Source organism: Dermochelys coriacea, chromosome 14, assembly GCF_009764565.3.
Source record: "Dermochelys coriacea isolate rDerCor1 chromosome 14, rDerCor1.pri.v4, whole genome shotgun sequence".
Lineage (NCBI taxonomy): Eukaryota > Metazoa > Chordata > Testudines > Dermochelyidae > Dermochelys > Dermochelys coriacea.
The window spans coordinates 15,692,699-15,717,129 of record NC_050081.1 but is presented as its reverse complement, the minus strand read 5'-3'; the positions used below and the strand labels follow the sequence as shown (position 1 = coordinate 15,717,129).

The 24,431-nt window shown below is 53.6% G+C and overlaps 1 protein-coding gene across 6 annotated transcripts in view; it reads right to left on the bottom strand.

Moving 5' to 3' along the window:
* Positions 1-788: 788 nt before the first annotated feature.
* MYO15B (myosin XVB) overlaps positions 789-24,431 on the bottom strand; it is a 73,756-nt gene continuing 50,113 nt past the window's right edge. For 4 of the 6 annotated variants that reach the window (XM_043497523.1, XM_043497522.1, XM_043497524.1 and 1 more), the window contains 26 exons: positions 23,914-24,103; positions 23,702-23,792; positions 22,849-23,068; positions 20,080-20,198; positions 19,158-19,217; positions 18,840-18,915; positions 17,787-17,905; positions 17,031-17,149; positions 16,194-16,335; positions 15,951-16,062; positions 15,158-15,351; positions 14,533-14,645; positions 14,351-14,414; positions 14,000-14,072; positions 13,570-13,646; positions 13,107-13,183; positions 10,015-10,145; positions 9,305-9,399; positions 9,020-9,097; positions 8,035-8,131; positions 7,089-7,237; positions 5,916-6,037; positions 4,392-4,525; positions 3,766-3,899; positions 3,198-3,338; positions 789-1,469 (listed from right to left, as the gene is read on the bottom strand). In XM_043497523.1, coding sequence (XP_043353458.1) covers positions 1,410-1,469; positions 3,198-3,338; positions 3,766-3,899; positions 4,392-4,525; positions 5,916-6,037; positions 7,089-7,237; positions 8,035-8,131; positions 9,020-9,097; positions 9,305-9,399; positions 10,015-10,145; positions 13,107-13,183; positions 13,570-13,646; positions 14,000-14,072; positions 14,351-14,414; positions 14,533-14,645; positions 15,158-15,351; positions 15,951-16,062; positions 16,194-16,335; positions 17,031-17,149; positions 17,787-17,905; positions 18,840-18,915; positions 19,158-19,217; positions 20,080-20,198; positions 22,849-23,068; positions 23,702-23,792; positions 23,914-24,103 — 2,987 coding nt within the window. In that variant the 3' untranslated portion in view covers positions 789-1,409. The remainder of the gene's footprint in view (positions 1,470-3,197; positions 3,339-3,765; positions 3,900-4,391; positions 4,526-5,915; positions 6,038-7,088; positions 7,238-8,034; positions 8,132-9,019; positions 9,098-9,304; positions 9,400-10,014; positions 10,146-13,106; positions 13,184-13,569; positions 13,647-13,999; positions 14,073-14,350; positions 14,415-14,532; positions 14,646-15,157; positions 15,352-15,950; positions 16,063-16,193; positions 16,336-17,030; positions 17,150-17,786; positions 17,906-18,839; positions 18,916-19,157; positions 19,218-20,079; positions 20,199-22,848; positions 23,069-23,701; positions 23,793-23,913; positions 24,104-24,431) is intronic. The other 2 variants (XM_038371739.2, XM_043497525.1) reach the window with 2 other exon arrangements.

Sequence of the window (24,431 nt, the reverse complement as noted above, 5' to 3'; positions counted from 1 at the left end):
AATGAGGCTCTCTTTCCTACCCCTTTCTTCCTTCCCACCCTGCAAGAGGTTGTCGTGCCCCTGCAAAACGCAGCCATGGGACACAGCTAGAGCGTGGGCAGCTAGAGTGCAAGATTCGTTCATGGCTCAAAGTGGGAGACATCAGCACCAGCAAGGAAGGCCTTTTATCCTCTGTGCCATGGAGTCATTGGAGTTAGTTACAGTATGGACACTCGGCTACCAGGAACTGCTGCCTTTGCCAACTCACATCACATTATCCCCAATTAATTCCTAGTAGGTGGCCAATGTTAACGTGTCAAGCATCAGGGCCAGCTTTCAACAGCTGGCCCAAGAGGCCTTGTTCATTCCCAACCTACTCGTGCTTTTCAAACCCCAAAAAGTGCCTCTAAGCCCCCACTAACAGAACAGCCTCTTTGCCTAGTGCACATGGAAGCCAATGATTTTATTTTCATAACTCCAAAAACCAGAAGGAAGTGAGACTTTAATAATTGATTGGTTATTAAATATTTCATTGATTTTTTTTTTCCACAGAAGCTCTATAGTAATAAAATAAATTAAGGATTTATTTTTACATTCTGATTTTTTCCCCCTCTGTTGGGGAGGGCAATTTGTGTCTTAGTTCCCTGGGCAAGTAGTCATCATTCAAATAGACAGCTGTATGGTCAGACTGAGGTCTTTAGATTAGAAAGAAAAAGAAACACACTATATAGACTGTCAGTAAAAAATCGAGTAGCAGTCAACATTCTTACCATTGGCACACATGGTATTTGCATATTAACACTCACTGACCTGCTCTGTGATACCGGTGGCAGCTCTTTGACATTAAGATAAGAGGTGCTCTCAGGAATTTAATGCCAGCAAATGGAGTTGTATCACAGCCCTTACTTGCCAGAGATTTTGCATCACCAGGGAAAAGAAAGTACCAGACTCCCCTGCTGATGCCACCATGTGAGAGTTTACTGTTCGTGCAAAAAAGGACTGCAGTACCTTGTGTCCCTGGGCTGCCCCTCCCCACCTGCTTGTAGCAGTTGGTGAAAGATCAGGGCCTTGTTCCATAGTGTGCTCTGCTCTGGTTGGGGAGACTGTGCAGCTCCAAAGGACTCTGAATGGGAGTGACATGTGAACCAAGCCTGGGGCAAGAAGGGATGAGGAGCAGCATTACGGCAGAGGTCCAGGTTCTGGCGCGTGGTGGTGCAGAAGTAAGGTGACCAAACAGCTTGGATGACAGACTGTCAAGGCAGTGGCAGCCTTGGAAAGCAGGAGAGGGGTGTGTGCTGTAGAACAAGGTGACTGGAGAGCAGGATGGTGGATGGGGCTTGCCCTGCCCCAGGCCAGAGTGAGGAGTGCTTGATAAGCTGTCCAAGCTGAGGAGAGCCCCGTTCTGCTTAGCTGTCTTCCAGCCCGCATCTCTAGGGCTGGGATTCTCCCTCCTGCATGATGACTGTGATCGTATGGTACAGTTCCTTGGCCTGTCAAGATTACAGCCGAGTAGAAGTAATTCCCTGTTTACCCTGAACACCACAGCCCCACCCTGTCCCCTTCACTTCCTCACCTCTGCTATGGTGGAAATTTGACACCAACAGAGGCTACATCCAGCCACCTACCTCTGCTAAACCAGCAGGGCTGGGCTTAAATCCCAGGCCTTTTCTTGGCAAAGCAACTGCTGCTTTTTTGCAGGGGCGGTGTGGAACCATTTTAACCCTTTCCAGAGGCCCCCTGCACTGCCCCTTCCCTTAGGTAAAATCATATTGCTACCTGTGATCTTTCTTTTAAAGATCTTGCCCAATACTTCAGAACCAACATGTAACCCAGGTGCCAAGAGAAATGCTTAGACCCTGGTCGCTGGCTATAAATCTTAAGGGATTTGTTTATTCCACTGTAACAGGGAGGCGGGGAATGGCTGTTCTGTGCTGCTGCAAGAATAGGGACAGTCACTGAATCACTACAAGGTTGGTAGCTGAATGAGGGGTCCTAATTCTAGCCTTCCAAAAAGTGAAACTTCAGGCTTGTCTTGGGGGAAGCCCTGAGTAGCTGGAGCACTCCAGCGACTCTGCACTATCTCCCTGTGTAGATACACTTCAGTGTGCTAAGCTTGTACTGTGGAGTACAAGTATCCACACAGAGATGGTGCAGAGTCACTGGTGCACTTGAAATTCATCCCCTCGCTTACTCCGCACTCTGGCTATGTCAGTGCTGGAGCTGTAGGGTGTAAGTGCTAGCTCGGGCAGACAAACCCTCGCTAGCTCCGAGCATGGGAGGTGCTAAAAATAGAAGGGTAGCTGCCCCGAGTTTATTCCTGCCTGAAACCCTAGGGATGTACTCAGGGTGGTTAGCTCCTGGCACCGCCTCAGCTATATGTCTGTTTGTAGCATGCTAGGGTGGGACCAGCTCCCTGAGCTGGAAATACCTTCCAGCTCTGGCAAAGGCATACCCTAGCATCTCTGTGTAGATGAGCCCGTAGAGGTTTAGCAGCCCCAGAACCTGCTGCTGGAATTATAACCTCTACACTAAACTAACTTCTCCTTTTTATTTAATACAATCCATTAAGCAGAGAGCCAGCTCCAGGCCTGAGCCTGTTCCTTACGCAATGAAAAGCCATCACTAACTTTGAGGCAGTTTTCCTGTTCAAGGCTTTAGGAGCTACCATTTCCTCCCCCAACCAGGGCTCAGTGTCACACGCTGCACTTACTGCAGGAGCCTGCCTGACAGCTGGTCTTGCCAAGCAAAAAGCCTGCGAGCTCTCCTAGCAAATGTGAGAGCGCTGCAGATAGTGCTAGGGAAAGTGATGCTGTGTCCTGGAAACCTCTGAGGATCACAACCAGGGTAAAGGTTGAGGAAAGACATTTCATCTTTAAATGAAACAGGCCAGTTTGGATGGGACATGACCCATGATGGGCCATGGAGTGGCTCTAGCCAGCCAGTCTCTACTACACAGGGATGCCCTTGGGTGAGTAGAGTTCCCAGCACAAAACCAACCATGCTGTTTGGCTAAAGAGGGAGCAGTGGATGCTGGGAATTGTAGTCCGCAGAGCCCCTATCTCTGAGCTAGGGGAAGGCTCTAGTGCAGTCAGTCTCAGTTGGACAAAGCGTGGGCACCAGTGGGCTGGAGAAACCAACTGAGACAGGGTTAAATATCGTCCCAATAACTACGTTCATTGACATGGCCAGTAGCAGGCAGTGCTCAGGGCTCTCTTTACCTGTTGCAGTTCAAACCACATGGTCTGAGGATTATCCACAGAGCCATAGTTCACCTCCAGGCCCGGCACCCCGGAGTCATCCAAAGGCCGCAGGGTTCGCATTCTCTGCACCTCCTTCAGCGGGATGCAGCAGCAGAACTCCTGTGCCCAGGGAGAGAACCCACCATCAGAGGGGCTGCTACAGCGCAGGGCATGGGGGCTCAGGAGGGAGTGCTGGAAGGAGCCGAGTGCCCTCAACACCCCACCCCGGGAGCAGGCTTTCACCACAGTCCCGAAAATATAGAACGTTAAGGAAGCAGAGTTCAGCCCTCGAGCCTCTTCAAAGCCACTGCAGGGCTATAGGACACGTCATGGAAAAAACACCGAACCAGGGTAATGGTCGGTCCTGGTGCCAGCTTACCTCCACGCTCACTGGGAGGGGCGGCAGGAAGTGGACAAAGTTCACTAGTTTTGTCACCTGCCGTGGACTCCGACTTGTACAACAGCCGGAAGAGAAAGGTTGCACAAAGCCAATGCACGAGTGGGCTGAAGTAGTGAGTTACTGACCACGGCGCTCTGGGCAGCGTACCTGGGACCTGCTGGCCATGACAACAATCTGGTCCCTATTCACTGCCAGGATGCAGGGTAGAGGAATCCTGGGCTCACTGCAGCGCTCCATGGGGTACACGTTGTAGCCGAAGAGGGGCAGCTGGATCAGATGCTCTGCGGGAAAGGAGACTGTACTAATGCCTATGTAGGAAATCCACAGAAGGATACGCGAGACAGAGCTAAACACTGCACCCATCCAAGTGCTTGTTTGCAAATCAAACAGTGATAATGGCAGCTCCCTGTCCCCTCACTGCAGCCCACGCTGGCTTTATTCATGCCCTGTCCTTTGAAGAACAGTAAATACGCACAAAACCAGAATCCTTTGAAAAGCTCTTAAGTCTTTTGCATGGGGCCCTAGCAGGCCTCCAAAGAGAGCCAAGACCAGAGGTGGGGACCCTCTATGATGAATGCCCTGGCCCCAGGCTGCGCAGGGGCTCAGGTTCCCTGGTCCTGGGCTCCTCAAGGCTTTAAGGATCATTGCCAACTTTGCAAATAGCACTTGGCGGCAAACAGGAAGCCACTGCAAAGGTGGCATCCACTAAGCCCAAGCAGTGCTGGGGCTCTTCCCTTTCCTCTCCCAGGGGCCCTTGTGCACAGTCGCCTCACCTATGAACTGGATTTTTGCCTCCTGCTGTCTGAGTGGGTTCATGGTTTCCAGCAGCCGGTTGACTTGGCTTTGGAGAGCCTGTGGGTTGATGAGCTGGAGCACGGGCTTTGGGACATAGTCCATCAACTCCTGACTAATCAGACAAGCAGAGAACATAAGGACATGTCTGCACGAACAGTTACTGCATGGCAAGCTGGGGTGCAGATCTACGGCGCACCAGCTGACCGCATACGAACTGTCCCTGGGGACCCTGCTGTGCGCCAGCATGCACTAGGAAACAGGGAGTGCGCATCAGCAGGTTCCACCTGCACCGTTACTGCGTGGCCGGCTGCAATGCTGTAAATTTGCTCCCCAACTTGCTGGGCAGTAAGTGTTCACTTAGACATGCCCTAACTCACTTCCATGTGGGGTTAGTAGAGAAGAACCACGCAGGACTAGTTGAGGGTATCAAGAGGACATGAGATCATTTTCTAGGAGCAGGCAGGGGTGAAGGTGGACTAAGTTATGCTTGAGTTAGACACAGACAAAACAATGGGGACATCAAACTTCAGCAAGAAAGAAACATACCCACCAGCAAAGGGCAAGCCAGCAACCTGTGAAATAATTTACTTCCCAAAGGCAACCAGCACTATTTGAATGAAGGTTGCCACACTGCAATAGAACTACATGGTATTGCATACTTGTATAGCTAGCCAGTGGGGGCTCAGGGGCCACCAGTCCCCCTAAACCAAATAGCACTTTACACTTCACCCCCATCCTGGCTTACTGGAGTGCCTTTACTGCTTCCCCCTCAAGCAGACATGCCTGACCACCTAGCACCCCAGAGCCAGGATGGTTCATCTCCACCAGTGCTGGCTTACGGGAATTTCAAAGGTGCTTCCACCTCTGCAAACATCACCCCATTCTACTCAGGGTCCAAGGACACTGTAAGGGAGCCTGCAAATAAAGCTCACAGCTGGTGGAAGGAATCTTTGTCTCTGTGCCCTTTGTTCCTGCAGCCTCCTTTAGAGAGCCTTCATCCATATTTATTTAGATGCCTAAATATAGATTTTAGGTGCCTGATGTTAGTGAAAATGTTGCCCTAATGAGAGAGAACAAGGGAACATTCAATACAATTGAAAGGCAACGAGTTTAAACCAGATCAGAGGAAACCCTTTGTACTCAAGTTGTCGTAACCTCGCGGGACTTTCTGCCACAAAGTACCAATGATGGTAAGAGCTTAGTAGAATTTTTTTAAAAAGGTGTTACGTGGCTACCGAGAATATTCACAGGTCAGTTAAAAGTGTAAGAGGGATGTAAACCCTCATGCTTCCAGGCATGAGCCAGCCATCAAGTGCCTGGGGTCAGGAAGGAACTTCTCCTACAGGCCGGTTATTCCATAATTATCCACTGCAGGGTTTCTTGCATCTTGCTTTGAAGCATCAGGTGGGGCTTTGGAGCATCAAGACAGGACTCTAGACTACCCAGAGCACTGCTCTGGGCCATCCTGGCTACCCCTGGAAACCCTACAGAGACAGACTTACTTGGATGGTGGGGAGCCCAGTCCTCTGGCCCAGTGCTGGAAAAGGGCCATGGTGCCCACCTGGTTCTCCAGTTCACTGTTGTAGTTCAGCAACAGCTTCCCTTTCAGGTAATCGTGCTGCACCTGAGAGAAACCACAGCACAGGGGCTCTGGGGAAGCTTGCCAGCTGCTAAGAACTGGCCTGGATGGCCTCCCCGTGGCAGAGGCCTGGAATCTGCACTGCAGGGAGTTCTTATTGAGAGCGCATTAGAGCAGACACCTAGTTCCCAGCCCCAATCTGGCAGATGCAAATAGCCAGGGATGGCAGGAACCCAATACAAAGAGCTCTGCTTGTCCTCACACCCCAGCTCTAACTGGATGTCAGGCCACAAGCTCCAGCCTGGGCCCAGGACAGCAGGATGAGGGCCCCTCTTGGTTCTCATAGGTACTTGGCCAAAAGGCACCAGTAGCTCGCTAGTGGGGTGTGGTCTGGGTACCATACAGACCCCATGATAGATCCTTGGGCTCCCTGTCATTCATACCTAGCTACCTGCACTGTACTCTTTAGCCTCTTATTTGCACACTGCTTCACAGACCCCACGGTGTTGCACGTGAGCCCCCCAATGGGACGGGGATCTCTGGAGCAGCTTTCTCCAAGCAGGGGAAGGGAATGAGGAGGAAGCAGGAGGGGTCTGCTCATTGATACCAAAACACTAGATTTAGCCAATACAGCTGCAAACGGTGGCCTGAAAGGGTGGCTGCCCCACACACAGGGCTGGGGTGAGTACTGGGCTCTTCCCCAGGGGGAGAGGGGTCAGGCACCAAGGAGGATCAGACAGTGATGGGAACATTAAGAACATTAGCAGCTACACAAACTGGAACAAAAACCAACCCAGATCTCTTGCTTCAGTCCAGACGCTGGCTGCCTGCTCCCCTGCTTTACTGCCCGGGAGGACACAGGGGCTGCCATCCTTGGATCAAGCATTAGCTATTGGCCACTCCTGGAAGTGGGATACTGGGCTGCATGGATGGTACCTGTGTGAGACCCTCGGGGGAGTTCCCAAAAGCCCACAAGCAGTGTGTGGTTTGCTCTTTGGAGAAGCCCCTTAGCAGTAGGCACAATGCCCCTGGACTCTGCTCCGTGGCTAGTGGGCCTCAGGGGGCTCGTGCGGATGGCGCTGACTCCGCGGGTTACCTGGCTGTAGTGAATGCTGATATAAATCTCATTCTCGAAGTGCAGGGGTGTCTTCCAGGAGAGCCGGCGTAAATCCAGGATCACCGAGCTGTCCTCCAGCAGGTAGTCATGGATGTATTCGTCCTGGCGCACCGGCCTCACCACCTTCCCTGTACACGCACAGCCCCGTCACTGCCTCCTCAGAGCAACTCTGGGAGGGCAAGTGATCCCAGCCACCTGCAACCCACCAGGGGGCCTCTTCACCCCCCCACAGTCCCCCCACATCAAACAGCGCTAGCCACCAGTCATTCAAGGGGAGGAGCTTTAGGAGCAAGCAACACAGACCACCAGACAGGGTCCCCCAGCCCTTGGGGGTAGACATCATAAACCAGGGAACCCCAAGCAGGGAGGCACCATCAGTTAAGGGCACCTCCCCAGCCCTCGTGGGGGAAGGGCAGCAGGAGAAGCAGCAGCCATGATACTTTGTGCAGGAGACGTCGCGTTTAGAAAGCAAATGCTAACAGGTCAGGAGGGATGTTCAGCCGCTGCTTGTTCCCATTGCAGCGTCGCTGATAAAGCAGTCTGGTGCGCAGTGGCATCACGACAGGGCCCAACACCTGCACGTGGGGAGGAGGAGCTGATGGGCCAGGCACAGTTCCAGCCCTGTGCTATCAGACGCTGCTCTGGGACTGCTCCCTGCTAGCAGCCCCCGGGGGAAGCACCCACAAAGGGGAGGGGGACGAAGCCAGGCCATGCCCCCTCCTCACAGTGTACCTCAAAGCTGCCTCTAGGGCGGGCTGGCCTGGCTCACTCTGCCCTACCCCAGTTGATTTCAACAGCCTGTGGGAGGGAGAGGGGTCAGAGAGGCTCCCAGCTGAGCCAAAGCCCCCCCCATCAGGTAACTCTGATCAGGGATCCCATCAGGGATCTGACTCTACCCCAGGACAAACCCCGCCCTTCTACTTGCCACCGTTCTTGCTGGCAAAGAGAGCGAACTCCTGGATCTCCTCCTGCTCGCTGATCCCCATCTGCTCACAGATCTCCCGCACCACTTCCACAGCCACCTGCAGCCAGGGAGAGAGACGGGCGGTTTTTACCCTTGGGACTGGGCAAACACCCCTTCCAAAGGGTGAGCAGATGCTGCTGGGCTCACTTCCTGCTACGGAGTGGGCGGGACGGGGAGTGGAGAATGACAGAGCAGAACCCAAAGATGGGGTCTAGGCGCAGACATGCCAGCTGGCCTCTGGGGCTGGTGGTTTCTCTATCCCTACTCAAAAGGGGCAGCAGTTGGGAATATTTGTTTGTTCAGTGAATCAACCCTCAAAAAGCCTTGACACCGATTCACAGGGGATGATTCCGACTCAATTCCACTGAGCCCAGAAAGCTTGGAGTACCTTTGCCCTGGGCAGGGCTCTGGGAGCAGCCAGGTAACTTACAAGCTCAGCCCAATGAGAATGGGGTTCTCCTGTCCTCCCAGTTCTGGAGGGGAAGGTAATGGCTCAGACAGCTCCCTGCTAATGAGCTTTACACAGACACATGGCCCCGGGGGCCTCCCGGCACAGGACAGATGTACAGTCCCGGGGGCCATCCAGCACAGGTGGATGCACAGCCCCTAGGGGGCCACCTAGCAGGGGACAAACACACAGCCCCAAGGGGGCCGCCCGGCACGAGGCAGACACACAGTCCTGGGGGTGCTCCTGGCATGGGGCAGACACTTACGAGTTGTGCTGGTACTCTCACATCCCAGGAGGGAGCCAGGATCAAGCCTGGTGCCAGCTGACACAGTGAGAAGCCAGCCAACCAACCAAGTCCCAGGCCTGGAATCATCTCCTGGCTCAGCTCTTCCCGGGAGCACTAGGCAGGGGCTCACCCACGTAGACTGGTAACGCTGCCCGTCTCCCCGGTGCCCTAGAGCCTGGACCAAACAGGGTCGCAGGGGGCAGGGAACTCACAGTGAACGTCCTGATTCTGGTGGTGTATTCCAGGGCCCCCGACAGTAAGATCACCATCCGGCGGGAGCCATGCCCCTTCTGCCCAGGGAAAGCACAGGGTCAGATACAACCCCCACAGCGCCCATTCCACCCTCCACCATCTCCACCCCAAACACCTCCCACACCCAGCACCCTCCACTCATGTCCCATGGCACCCAACTCACCTCCTCCATCCTACACTGCTCTCTCCTCCCCATGCCACCCTCACCCTGCATGCCCCAGACCACTCCTCCCCCTGCCAGGTACCAGAAGTGCTTCCATCTCTACGCGGAAGGGCAGGTGCCGGCGGCCGCCATACATGATCATCTGCCGCAGGTTGCCATAGCAGGTCCTGGCTAGATCTGTGGGAAAGGGAGAGATGCTACAAGCCGAGGAAGAGGAAGGGCTAAGCAGCTAATCTCCCTGGGCCGGGTCAGCAGGCACCAGACCCAGAGCAACACCTCTGCTCTAGTAGAAGAGACACCTAAGCCCTTCCCAGCAGAAATCCACCCAGGGCAGCACAGGCTTCTCTGCCAGTGAATGGTCCATGTATCAGTGACAGAGCGACCTGCCCTGGGGTTAGCAGGGGACAATCAGGGCACAGGAGATTGCAGGGGAGGGAGGAGGACTGGCAGCCTCCTATAAGACTGTCATCCCAAGCTCCTCATATCCCTCCACCCAGCCGGCCGACGGGTACAGTTCTAACTGGATCACCGGCCACACTGACTTCAAAGGGAACTGGATTGGGCCCCTGACACTGAGTCATCTGTCCAGACCATCCATCCAGGCAGAGCCCCCAGCAGCTGCCTACTTTGTGCTAAAGGATACTTTTCAAACACTGCCCTCCAGTAACCCAAGCCCTCCATCAGCTCCCCAACGCTCCCAGGACAGCTGCTTTCTTGGGGAGAGGGAGATCTAATCTGACCAACCCACCCCAGAGCCAGTGCAAAGAGCAGGGGCTGGGAAGCAGCTGGTACCTTGGTGGATGCTGGCTGGATCGGCGTTGGCTTGCTGCAGGAATTTGGTGGCGTATGGCATCAAGGTGTTAGAGGGAAGGAAGAAGCCAGTGAGCAGGCCCAGGAGCTGCCAGCCACGGATACAGCTTTCCCTGCAGGGCACAGAGAAACAAAGGACACTGGATCGCCAGATATAGTAGTGAGGGAGGCAGGGGGAGAAACTCTTACACGGGGGGGGGGGACACCCTTGGGTGGAGAGGGGCGTGTTGAAAAGAACTAAAACCAATATCGCCAACTCACAATTTTATCATGAGTCCTGTAATATTTGGGGGTTTTCTTAAAGCTTAAGCTCCTGGAGCCATGAGATCCGGAGAGGAGCTGAGCTTTCATTTACAATACAGTGATGTGTCTAGCCCGTCTGGCTGCAGAGAAAAAGCTTGAAAACTGACCCCTAAAGGTTCCAGCACTGGGAGGCTGATAGAGGGAACCCGCCAGGGATTATTCTTTACATTCTCATGAGTTTTAAGTGAATCTCAGTATTTGGCGGGAGACGGAGGAGGGAAGAGAGAGAGAAAAAATGGTGTCCCCTTCAGGAAGAGGCTTTAGTGGAAAACCACTCCACTGCTCAGATAACACAGGGATGTCTAACAACATGGATGCCTGGCTGGAGAAGGAGGAGGGGAAGGGATTGATGGAGGGAGAAAAAATCCACAGTGAAAACAAAACCCTCCACTGCACACACAATTCTCCCCCCGGGGACAGAGAGCAAACCACCCAGAATGAAGGTCAGTCACATTGGTTAACACGTGACTGAACGGGGCTCTGCTACTGCGGTGCCGGGGAAGGTACAAGAACACGATCAGAACAGAAAACAATGAGCTTGAGACGGTTTTCTCAATCATTTCAGTCAGAAAAAGGAAGCTCAGCGGCTGGCAGGTGAACTGGATCCACGTCAGGGACCCTGTTGAGCTGGGCGCTGTACGTGCAAACACAGGCCTTGTCTACACACACAAGTTGTACTATTCCAAGGATACCAGTATAGTTATACTGGTACAGCCCCCCTAGAGTGGACACAGTTCTAGCTATGTAAAGGAGAAGTAATCCCCTTCCTGATCAAGAATTGGCTGCTGTGGTCTAGCCCCCTTTATACCTGCATCTGCAGTAGGGTTTGTACCAGTATAACTATTTCAGTAGAAATTCTCCCCACACCTGGCAGTTCCCCCAATATAAAGCCTACATGTAGACCAGCCTTGGAACCAAGATTCAGGCTCTGCCCCAGGGAGTTCCCAGTCCAGGTGACTGACCTATCACACAGCACTGCAGGAGGATAGGGACGGATGCGATAGCTGCCATTCAGCCTTGGATCAGTGGTCCCGGGAGGAGAGCCAAAGGCATCTATCCCCAGGAAGAGCAGTGATAAGGCACAAGAACGCACACCAATAACTGGAACTGCTGCAGCAGCTTATCAGGGAGCTCAATACAGAGGCAACCGGGACTTACCAAATCACCAGGGCAAAACGTCTGGCAGTGCAAATACACCTCAGCAGCTGAGACAGACAAGAGCATTGTTCCACTGAGTGACTAACCCCAGCCCCATAGTTACAATTTAACTTCTTCAGAGCCGTAGCCCTGGGGTGATGGACAGATGGGGTGCACATGCAGAGAGCTAGACATGCTTACAGGCATCCACAAGGTGTCCTGATAAATTGAATGGCTTATGGTAATGTACATGCCAGGAGGTGAATGCCAGGCAATTACTGCTTTGTAGTGGGGCCCACCAAGTTTACACCAGGGTAACTTCATGGACTGCAGGAGATTTACTCCTGGTTTACACCAGCATAAGAGAGGAGAATCTCAGGCCTAATGTTTCTGCATTGCATGCGCTGATGAAATAGTTGAAAAGTGACTCTCTGCCCCTGCTCCTTAATCAACATTAAGGTGACTGGGCAACAAAATGGCAGATGAAATTCAATGTTAATCAGGGCAGAGTAATGCACGTTAGAAAACATAATCCCAACTATACATATAAAATGATGGGGTCTAAATTAGCTGTTACCACTCAAGAAAGATCTTGGAATCATTGTGGATAGTTCTCTGAAAACATCCACTAATGTGCAGCGACAGTCAAAAAAGCGAACAGAATGCTGGGAATAATTAAGAGAGGGATAGATAATAAGACAGAAAATATCATGTTGCCTCTATATAAATCCATGGTACACCCACATCTGGAATACTGCGTGCAGATGTGGTCACCCCATCTCAAAAAAAGATATATTGGAATTGGAAAAGGTTCAGAAAAGGGTGACAAAAATTATTAGGGGTATGGAATGGCTTCCAGATGAGGGGAGATTAATAAGACTGGGACTTTTCAGCTTGGAAAAGAGATGGCTAAGGGAGGATATATAATAGAGGTCTATAAAATCATGATGGGTGTAGAGAAAGTACATAAGGAAGCGTTACCTTATTTACTCCTCACAACACAAGAACTAGGGGTCACCAAACAAAATTAATAGGCAGCAGGTTTAAAACAAACAACAGGGAGTTTTTCTTCAAACAACGCACAGTCAACCTGTGAAACTCTTTGCCAGCAGATGTTGTGAAGGCCAAGACTATAACAGGGTCCAAAAAAGAACTAGATAAGTTCATGGAGAATAGGTCCATCAATGGCTATTAGCCAGGATAGGCAGGGATGCAAAACCATACTCTGAAGTGTCCCTAGCCTCTGTTTGCCAGAAGCTGGGAGTGGGCGACAGGCGATGGATCACTTGCTGTTTACCTATTCGGTTCATTCCCTCTGAAGCACCTGGCACTGGCCACTGTCAGAATACAGGATAGATGGACTATTGGTCTGACCCAGTATGGCCATTCTTATGTTATTAACATTCCCATCTCTCTCTCTCTCTCTCTCTCTCACTCAACCCTCCTGCCAGTGTGGGTTTCCCCACACTTACCACCCTCACTCTCTATGGCCACAGGGCCAGCTCCCCACTCCCATCATAACCATGCAGCCAGGAGGTTGCCCTCCCTGTGTTCTCTTAGTCCCTCCCTCCAGCCAGGTAGCCCCCTCTGGGCAAGCGCCCATCTCTTGCCCTGGACAAGCCCTCAGTACTCACGGCTTGGGATTCTGCGTGATCTGCTTGATGACCTGGCAGTAAACCTCATCATGCAGGTTCTCCTTCTTCTTGCAGAGCTGCACATGGGAGACCAGCATTAGAGGGGCCAGAGCACCGAGCCAGCCCCTGACATCTCCCAAGCACACATAGGGGACCCTCAGGGCCTCACCAAAATCCACCCAGGGGTTCCCGTTCACTGGCCTCTGAGCCTTCCTGGGACTGGCAACTATCTGGCCCAGCAGGGAATAGACTGCTCCTACATCATCTTTATGGAGAGATGCCCAACGAGGTGAAATCATGGGTTCTCCTTCTCACCAACCCCCATTCAGATTCCACCTCTCCCCCTGAGGAGGCCAGTTCCCGGACCTCTGCCCATGAACACCCCTGTTTCCTGGAGAGCCCATCTCCTGGCTTCACACTCCCTTCAGCACCCTGGGACTTTACCATCGGAAGGACCACGAACCTGAAGAATCTCATAGATGTAATCAATCTCGGTCTCTTTCTTGAGTGTGGGCTGGTCTCCCATGAACCTCATCAAAGCTGCAAGGCAGGAGCCAGCATTAGACTGGGACTGGATGGGTGGAAGGTGGGCTGATGAAGCCCTGGTGTGTGGTTCCTGGTGTGGGTCCAGCGGGAGGGGTGCAGATCCAGATGCTAGAACACAATCTCGTCTCCCCAGTACGAGCACACTAAGCACCAGGCAGATGTGTTTTATGGAGCACATGGCTATTAGAGGTGAAAGTGCCCTAGGGCCTCTGCTGTCCCTTCCCACCAGGTTATTATTCCCTCCTCTAATCAACAGGCATCTGTGTGTGGCCACTGGGACTGTCTAAACCAGCCCCACTCCAGGCTCCTGCAGCCCCACCCCTTTATGACCCAGGGCAGCGACTTACTCATAAAGCTCTTTGTCGCCAGCTCGTTCATCTCGCTGTCGGAGTACTGGAGCAGGGGCTCCTGGATTGGGACCTGCAGAGTGGGAGTAGCGGGGGTGAGTTGGAGCACGGAGCGGGGTGGAGCTGCATAGGGGAGACGCTGGCCTCGCTGAGAAGTGCAGACAACACAGGAAATCCCAGCGTGGTCGATGCATCCTGCAGGCCCAGGAACTCCAGCCCATCAGCCCTCGACTCCAACCCCCCCCGCCCCCAAATAAACACACCACCCTATCTGGGGCAAGGGGAGGTGGCCCTGGGCTGAAGTTCCGGCTGCAGACTCACCCCTCCTCTCCCACCCCCAAATACACCCACCTTGGTGTGCTCGACCAGGGTTGCTGGGCTCCTCCTCTCCGCACTCATCCCCTTCCATCCCAGCCTAGAGAGAGGGGACATTTGTTTGGCACAAGAAATGCCCACGGCTTGCTCGGCGCAGGCAGGGGCTGCCTGCGTGTACACACACATGTCCACGGGCAGAAGGGGCCCGGGCTACTCACATGGACTGGGCCTCCCGGAAGTGTGCCATGGCAAACTCCACCATAGTGTAGTGATGGGCGTCTGGGGAGAAGGCAGAGCTGGTGATTTCCGATGCCAGGCTGGGGACAGAGCCCTGAGGAGACAGATACCGGACCCGCCCCCCATGTTAGCTCAGAAAGGGCCTCTCCACCACCAGTCTCCTGCTTGAGGCTCACCTGTCTCTCCTCTGCAGAACTCTTCCCTTCCCATCCCCTCTCCCCTCCAGGGATCTAGCTAAGGTACTCATCTGTTCCTCTCACAGCCTTTAATGGATTATCTTCAACACCCCTATGAGGCAGGACAGTGTTGTTACCCCCATGGTTCAGAGGGCAACCTGAGGCACAGGGAGACTAAGTGCCTCAACCAAGGTCACATAAGCAGTCCGTGGCAGAGTAGGGAACTGAACTGGGGTGTGCCAAGTCCTAGGCTGGTGCCCTAACCACTAGACCACTCTTCCTCTCACCTGTGCACCCCTACTTCCCTCTGGGTATCAGTCACTGGCAGTACCCTCCCGCCAGGTAGTTTCCCCTGCCTTTCCAGAGACCCTCCTTTGACAACCACTCCAGAGCCCAGCCATGTCTCCCTGCACCCTACCGGAGGCCTCACCTCCCTGCTAACACTCGTCTCCAGCTGGTCTCTTTTCAGGCTCTTCTGGAGCCTCTCCTCTCTGTCCATGTGGGTGCTGAGGTAATCGGGGGCTGCTGCCAGCTGCACCATGCTGCAGGGAAAGAGGCCGGAGCGGCCACCAATGGAGCCAAACTGCCAGCCTGCCAGACATGAGTGAAGAGAGGGACAGGTCGCTACCAAGGAGCATGACAGCATCAGGTAAAGAGCAAGGAGGGGTTGTGCTTCTGGCAAGCACCTCTGAGGGCTTTACAGGTGGCACAGAGCCTCACAGCTCCCCGGAATAACATCCCCGCTATGCAGGCAGGGAAACAGGCACAGAGCAGGGATGCATCTTGCCCGGAGTCACTCAGTGAGTCAGTGGCAGAGATGGGCAGGAGGGCGCAGAAGGGAGCTCTCCTTCCCTGCTCTAACTCCTAGACTGCTCTTCTCATGCTGTGCCAGGCTGTTGCATGCCTCCACCCCTTAGCTCCCTCCAGATGGTGGCAGATGATGCTGGGAAAGGCACTAAAGGATCTCCCTGGTACCGTTGGCTGGGGCTGGGAGGAGGAAGTGGGGGTCTGCTGGTTCTAATGTTACACAGGGGCAGTCCCAGTGCCCGGATTACAGCCCTCCCCTTGCCTGGGTCTGTTTCCCGGCAATGCCGTGTTACATAGCAAAACGCCCCCTGCATGGCAGGTGGAATGTCTGGGATCCAGGTCTGGGATGGTGGGCCCCTGGGCACTGCAATTGTGGGTTCATTCTCGTCCTGCCCAGCTTGGATCCATGCTCTCACCTGGCTCCAGCCCCTGCATGGGCAGTAACTGGATGAGGTTACCCTTCTTGAAACTCAAGAGGCTCTTGTCATCTGTGACGTAGCTGCGCAGAGCAATGACGTAGTTGGAGTCCTGTGGGGGAAGAGGACAGTGAGGGGGCTGCTGCCTGTCCTTCTGGTTCCTCTGACTGGCGAGGCCTCATACAGCACGTTGCCCTGCCAGGGCCACACGTGCTCACCGCCGCGCCTCAGCCGCTCCCTCACCTGCTTCAGCTCCTGGAGGAAAAGCTCCACCATGGCCTTGACCTGCCGAGCCTTCGCGGAGTGCAGGATCAGCTGCTCGTTCTTCAGGGAGAACTCCAGGTTGCTGTTGCCCCTCAGCTCCACCGACAGCACGTCTGCAAAACTGAAAACGGCCGAACATGCTCCAGCCACCAGCACCAGGGATGCCTCCAGCACTCGCTCATATCACCGGGACAACCAAGGGCAGGGAGGGCTGTTCAGTGTTTCATTAACATCACAATCCCTTGTGCAACTGCCCCCAGGGAGAGGAGAACAGACCTGGCAATGGCACTCGCACCTTGCAAACAGAACACAAGGCGGGGGAGGCTGAAAGGAAACTAAACAGCCTTAAAAAATTGATGAGGCCAGCGTGCAAAAATCACCCCAGAAGGGCTGAGTGACACTCTCCAAATGGCAGCGCGTAGGCAGGGAAGCTGTCGTCCCTTCTCAACAGAGACCCTCTGCTGGCATCACCCGTCTGTCTCCTGCTCAAGGGGCAGAGCTCCACACGCTGACGCAGCAGAGCACATTCTGCACGTCACCATCACAAGATGAAAAGGAGGACTTGTGGCACCTTAGAGACTAACAAATTTATTTGAGCATGAAAGTCTCTAAGGTGCCACAAGTACTCCTTTTCTTTTTGCGAATACAGACTAACACGGCTGCTACTCCGAAACCTCTCATCACAAGATGGCGCACCCAGAACTGCCTGACAACAAGGCAATGGATCTGCCCTCCTGCCCTGCAGGAACCACCCAGGGCACATTTAGGTCCTGCCGCTGGCTCCCCCTGAACCCACCTCTGGGTCCAGCCCCTCACCTGTAGCTGCAAAGGATTTTCAGGTATTCAGGGCTGAAGCTGGCTGCTTTTGCTATCTTCAGCAGCCGGAGTCCCCGGTGAGAAACCCCAAGGAGCTGGACATCGCTTCCTCTTTCCCCCTGAAAGAAAAAAAATCCACCCACAGGCAGAGACCTTAGCATGGGCCCCGTCTGAAAGGATGCATCTGGGGAGACCTTTTCTGCCATATGTAAAGGTGACAAGGTGCTGCCAGCCCCTGAATGCAGCACTCCGGTGACATTTCTACACCAGTCTGACAATCAACAGGCACAACAGATAGGCAGAGACAGAGGGACAAGACTGTAAGCGCTAAATTGGCCAAGGGATGGATGGGGGCATGCTGGGGGAATTGACACGTAGGCAATGAGAGCATGGCAGGTGTCAAGCACAGAGCAAGGACAGACAGGGAGATATGAGAATTCGAGGAGGGTGGACAGATAGACAAGGAGAAGAGACAGGAGAGGGAAAGCAAGACACAGACAAGGGAAAAGAGTGGATAGGGAGAGCATATGACAGATGGATGGGAAGGGACACAAAATGGGACAGAACTGCAGAATCTGGGTTTTTAATACCCCACAGTGTAGAGTGTTTGGAAATGGGGGTTATAAAAAGAAAGGGGCCAGAGGCACACGCTGAGCAGGGCCTGTCTTTGAATTTTGATTCCCCCACTATCCCAATGCTTGCAGGGGATGGGGGGAATGCTGATCTGGGGTTTGGAGAAGAGACAGACAGACTCACCTTAACTGGGAAGAGCCGGGAGAAATAGTTGGCCCAGTTATCCCGAGCAGCCACCACAATCCTCTTCTTTATCCCGTCCTCTAGAATGGAAGTGGCGTCCATGCCGACGTGGAATTCTGCTGTCAGGAACAGAAAGCAGAAGCTCTGTCACCGAAGGTAGGGATGGCCCAGCCTCTCCACTAGGAGTTCACATACTGATTGTGCTCAGCTAGCAAGGGGCCCAACTTGGAGGCCTTCAGAAATTGGGCTCCAGTGGTGAATTTTGCAGCCGGAGCCCATCTCTACCCAAAAGCCACCACAATGGGACCACTTGGTCCCTGGGTCTCCAAGTTGCCCTATTCCCAGCCATGGTGGGAGGGGCTGGTCCTGAATATCAGGCCCCCCTTGTCTGGGCCAGTGGAACTGGGTCTTCCTCACAATAAAAACTTCTCCTGCCTCTTCCCTCCACAGCTAACTTCCTGCCCCCTGCTGATGCCTCTTTCTGACTAAGGAAGCCCCCTGTGTCTGAACGTGCTCTCTTCAAAGTAATATCCAGCCCACACAGCGCGTCATTGCAGCCCCCTTCCCACCAGCACAATCCCCAAAGCCAAGTCGCCTCTGCTGGCTTGGCAGGCACTGGGACAAGGACACTCCAGTGTGGTTCAGCACATACCTGTGTGACTCGTTCCCTCAAAGCCTGCTTCATCCAATGAAACTCCCATTGAGGCAATGGGGTTAGTGGATGCAGCCTGGTGCCCGGAGCGCCAAACTTCTAATCAGTCTCTGCCTCCAACTCATGATGCCACCTAAGGCAACTCTATGTCACTGCTCTGTGCCTCAGTTTACCCCCATCTAAATGTCTCTGGGTCACAGATCCACCAAGAGGATTAGTTAATATTCCCAGGCTGCTTTGCAGATACAAATGCTGCAGGCTTAATGCTAGTGAAGCCATCCTGCCAATACAATTCCTGCTCCCTGCAGCATCACCCATGCCAGGTTCTCTCATGTAACCCTCTCAGCTCCTGCTAGGAGTTCTGCATCCCCGCCTTGGGGAAGAACCAAGCCACAGGTTACCCAACAAGGCTTTCATCTTGCTCCTCTCCTCTTTGGAGATCCGGATGCAGGACTCTGAGTAAGTATCTTGCATGATCTGCAAAGGAACAAAGCAGATGGGATTCCACTGGAGATGTTTCTAAATACATCAGCCCAGTGGAGTCTCTGAAGCTGCATATCAATTAGAGACTCAGGGAGGAGAGAGCACGTGCATGGCTTGGACCGATACAGGGGAGGGACCAACATTGTTAATGATGAAGATGAGGAGGCAGAATGTTAGAGAGACTAGTGAACAGAGAGGATGGAATGGGACACACACACACACACACACACACTTACCTGCTCACATAGAAGGTTCAAGCAATATGGGTGACTGAAGTTTTCTTTGGGGTAAAACACCTGCACAATGAAAACATCGCCAATGTTAGACTTGTAACCACAGGTCCTCCCATGGGAACTGTTTTGTGATCCAGCTGTCCTACCACCAGACAAAGGGTCAACCTCCAGCTTTACACTGGAGACAAAGACAGCAGTGCTGGGGGAAGAGAGTTAAAGGAGAAAAGACTCATCACCAAAGCAGTGGAGCAATGGGAGAAGTCTGGCCACGTCAGCGCGTGCTCAGCTGCCAAACATGCTCACGATAATTAAGGAAATCAGAGGGCTCTGGAGGATCAGTCAATCCACATGGACTCTCCTAGGTACCATGCTGGCTAGGGCTGGGAGGAGTCAGTAGGTGTCTGTTGGTTCCAGTACTGACCTGGGACTGTCCCAATGCCCCGCCTCCAGCTCTGCAAGAGTCCTAACCCTCCTCTTGTGTGGGTCTATTTCCCAGAGATGCTGTGTTACAAAGTGGAACGCCCCCTACACGGCAGGTGGGACATCTGGGATCCAGGAAGAAAGAGGCAGCTTACAGAAATAGGTCGCTTATATGTGCTTTTCCTCCATTTCTCACATTTTACAATGGTGGGCAACCATACATGTGGAAACTGAGGCATAGAAAGTGGCAGTGATTTACCCAGGGACACACAGCAAGCTGGGAACAAGGGATCTGGGTCCTGACTCCGAGTTCAGTGCCTTCCCTAGCCATTGGGTCATGCTGGGCATACCATTGCAGCTGGCTTTGTACTGTCTCCAGCACAGATGGAGCACAAGGCAAAGCAAGGTTTCCCTATGGCTGCAGATTTTGTGGGGTGACTACACCCCTCCCGTCCGCAGCTGGCACACATCCTTGCAGTGGGAGCCCCGGGGCGACAGGCCATACCTCTTTGCGGAGGAAGATTTTCCAGGGTGTGGTGGCATATGAAAAGCTGACGCTGGCAGTGAGCTTGTAGAGCTGTGTCTTGATGTCCGCATCTTCTTCTGCCATTGTCCAACCAGAGTCTGGATAGGAGGAAAGGAGAGTCAGGGGAGCTCTGGGGCACCATGGGAATGCTGTGTCTCCAGCCAAAGACTCGCCAGGACAGGAGGGAGGCGCTGCATCGTCTCAAAGAGCTACATTTTCAGAAATCAGTGACCAGCCTGTTCTCACTAAACACATGACCTCACGTACAAAAGGGATAATGGCGTGACTTATCGGGCATGCCTGGCAATGTTTATACACAGTGCAACATATGCAAAGTCCATTCCAGGGGAAGAAATGAGGAACTTGAGAGTTCCAGATGGAACAGCTGCCCTCTTATGCTTACACATCAGAATATGGCCTCACTTTATGCCTTTTTAAATGATTGTTTGTCAAATGATCTAATAGAAACTCTTACACAATCTTACAGACAGTGAGTTACCAGTATAGCACGTAGAGTCTTCATGCTTGGCTTGATTTTTAATTTTCCAGGAGATTGACTAAACAATCTAGGTTTGAAGACAATCAGCTGGGCAGTTTTAAAGTTACAAATGTTTATATCCAAATGGTCTCAACTTTGACACCTCAGAGTTTGGAGACAGCCCACAGACTAAAGATATCCCAAGGTTAAGACTTCCATTATAATTCACTTAGGCATTTTCAAATATCTTGGTTTGCCTGGACACTCCTCAACACCTGCATTTTTAGAATGAGTGGGAGAGTCAGGAGGGGCAGTATTCTACAATAGAGCAATTTCTGCCCCAGGGTAATTGCCATGCAAGAAGATACTTGTGGAGGGTGCAATACAAATGGAGTGTTTATTTACAGTAATAATAACGCTTTGCACATCATTAGCACTCTCTCCCCTTGAGGAGCACAAAGCACTTGATGAATATTTATGAATGAATGGCTCCTGTGGTAATCCAAGGCAAAACTCCCATAGAATGTAATGGGCGCATCCCAACTCCTCTGCAAGGTAAGGATCAGCTCCATTTTATAGACTGACGGAGAGTCCACACAGCAAGCAAGACTGTGTCTACACTATGGGACTATAATGGCATAGCCTTGGCATCCACCGTAGCTATGCTAATGTAGCCCCGTAGCATAGACGGAGCCTGCAGTGATGGAAGCGGTTTTTCCACCTCCCCAAGCAACTGCGGCTAGGTTGATGGAAAGATTCTTCCATCTAGCTGTGTCTACACTGGGGGTTCAGTTGGCATGGCTACTGTGCTCAGCAGTGTGGGGATTTTTCACACTCCTGAGCACTGTAGCTATGTTAACCTCAGTTTTAAGTGCAGCCCAGGCCACAATGGCAGAGCCAAGAATAGAGCCAGATCTGTCTCCAAGGCCTAGCTCTAACCACTCAACAGTGCTGCCTCTCAGACACGTCAGTCGATTTCTCCAAGTGTGTTGGGGTGGGCTATGATGCAGAAGGAGCCCAGCCCCTCGGGAGGGCTCTGAAAGGTAGGATCCTTATGCTTCACATTCCTCACCATTCCAAAGTCCGTCACCACTTTAATTGAAGCTTTGATAACGAGTCTCATACTGAAACTTGGCTGGACTTTGGCAGAGCTTCAGCCCAAAGGTCCTTGGCTTTTCTTAGCTGTAGTGAGATCCACCCAGCCCCTCTGACGTTTCTACCGATTGCATTCCATTGCACTGACAAGCCAATTTAGGGCTGGGTGGCTCAGTCCACAGCACCAGAGGGTGAGGCCCTCGTTTTACCCGCAGCACCAGTGTGAGATTCCCTAACGCCACACGACTGGGATGCCTCAACCAGAGCCGAAGGGCCCACTCTGCGGGACAGAGGCTGTTTCAGGTCCTACAGCCTGTTCGCTCCTTGGCCTGTCGGCTGACAGCACAAGACCAATTACCATATGTGCCCATGGGCCCACTGGGAACTGGGCTAAGACCTCCCCAAACTCGTTCCGCACACACCACTGAAGGGGAAGGGTGTGACCAGAGGTGAAAGTAAGCCGGTACGCCCCGGTACGGCGTACCGGCAAGAGCCGGTGCACTGTACTGGGACAGCCCGGCTTCCCCAGGGGGCAATTTAAGGGGCCTGGGGCTCCCAGCAGTGGCTGGAGCCCCAGGTCCTTTATATTGCCTCCAGAGCCACGCTGCTGAAGCCCTGGGGTAGTGGCTGCAGGGCTCCGGCAGCTATCTAAAGGGCCTGGGGCTCCTCTGCTTCTACCGCCCGGGCCCTTTAAATAGCCACTGGAGCCCCACCGCCGCTACTCCAGGGCTCTGGTGGCTATTTAAAGGAACAGGGTGGTAGAAGGAGGGGAGCCGCGGGCCCTTTAAATAGCCCCCGGAGCCCTGGGGTAGCGGGGGCTCCAGGGGCTATTTAAAGGGCCGGGGCTCCAGCTGCCTCTGCCGCCATGGTCCTTTAAATAGCCGCTGAAGCCCCGCCACTTCCCCAGGGCTCTGGCAGCTATTTAAAGGACCAGGGCGGTAGAAGCAGGGGAGCCGCGGGCCCTTTAAATAGCCCCCGGAGCCCCGGGCTGCTGTTGCTACCCCGGTGGGGGGGGCACTTACCTTACAGGGTGGGCTGGGGCTGGCTCTGACCCCCTCAACCCCGCCCCTTCCACCCTAGACCCCGCCCCTGCCGGGGGCCAGAGCTGGCCCCAGAGCCCCTGGTCACTCGACTTACTTTCACCCCTGGGTGTGGCATGGAAGGACCCTGCTCACCTTTCAGCTCAGATTGCTCCGTGGCTTGGTCAGCAGGCGGAAGGGGTGGGGGCAGGAGTGGGGGAGGCGGAGGGATGAGGGAAGTAGCGGGAGCGGCCGGCTGCTGGCCAAAGAGAATCATGAGAGGCTGCTGCTTTTCCCTGATGGATGTGGCGGTCTCGCCCTTCTTGGTGGGCGGAGAGGGCGGAGCTCCTCTGGGGCTCTTCTTCAGAGGGGAGGGCTAGGAGCAGAGAGAGAACGCATTTTGGATACAGTCACACTCTGCCTCCGTGGGTTCTGGATAGGATGCTCTCTGAGAGCAGCTGCAGGGGCAGCTTGCCAGACCCTGGGGCAGGAACCACATGGGCAACAATATGGAGCCCCATAAACCGGCAGCCAGGTTACACACAGACATGCATTAATTAAAGCCAGACGTGCAATAGGCCAGTGCTCAGTGATGGGGCCACCCACAGCACAGTGGAAAAAAGACATCACCTTGCAGGGATCCCCATGGCCAAGCCAGCAACGGGTGGACAGCAATCCCCAGGTTGGTCTGTCCCTAGGTCAGCCCTGAACACATACTGATATACAACTTGAAGTCATGACCCTGGTGCTCTCCCATCCAAGAGCATTAGTTAATTAGCATTAGTTAATTAGCATTATCAATGAGCATTAGTACCCATTACCCATCCTACCAAGCGAGTGGTATTGCTAGGGTGGTTGGGTTACACAGCCAGCCAGTGGCAGAGTCAGGAGTGGAACCCAAGAGTCCTGGCTCCCAGTCCCCTGCTCTAACCACTAGACAGTAGATCGGAGGATGATGAAGCCATAATAGGACGTGTGCTGGTTTGGGGTTGGCATGGGAAGTGCTCACCAATTTTGGGGGCTGAGGGTTCGCCATCCCCAGCTTGGCCAGAGCTTCGTTCTTGGGGTCACTCTTCTTCAGGAAGGACTTGGATGGCCTCCTGGAGGGCAAGAGGAAACAGACCTGCCCAGTTTACACACTGGGCAGCATGGCACCAATGCAATCACACAGAGAGCATGGGACACGATTCCTCCCCTTCCCCGCCTGCCCCACCCCCTCACCTGATGGGTATGATGGGCTGTGGCTCCGGGGCTGGCCGGCTCTGGTACATCTTAATAATGTTGCGGATCTCCCGGCTGGGCTCTCTCTTTGGTGCCGGGTCTGCAGCCACCACAGGGCACGGCTCCTTCTTTGCTTTCTTCTCTTGCACTTTCTGCTTTGGAGTGGGACATGGCGAAGGGGTTGCAGGGGCTGCAGGGCAGGAGGGCATTTACCAATGGAGCCGGTGAGCAGCACAAGAGAAACCTCCTCTCTGCACTGAAAGCTGCCTCCTGTTCCCCAGAGGGGCTTCACGCCCTTAGGGGCTCCATTACTCTTTCCCAGCTACCCCTGTTCCACAAAGCTCATGGCCTTCTCCTCCCTAATCCGCTGCTTCATTCCAGGTTGGACTGCAAGAGGCTGATCAGGGAGGTCACAAAACCAATGAACGCTCGTGCAACCCTGCACGACTGTGCAGGACATCAAGGCTGGGTTCAACGCTGCTCAAAGCCGGACTGAGGCAGGGAGGGAGGGGCATTTG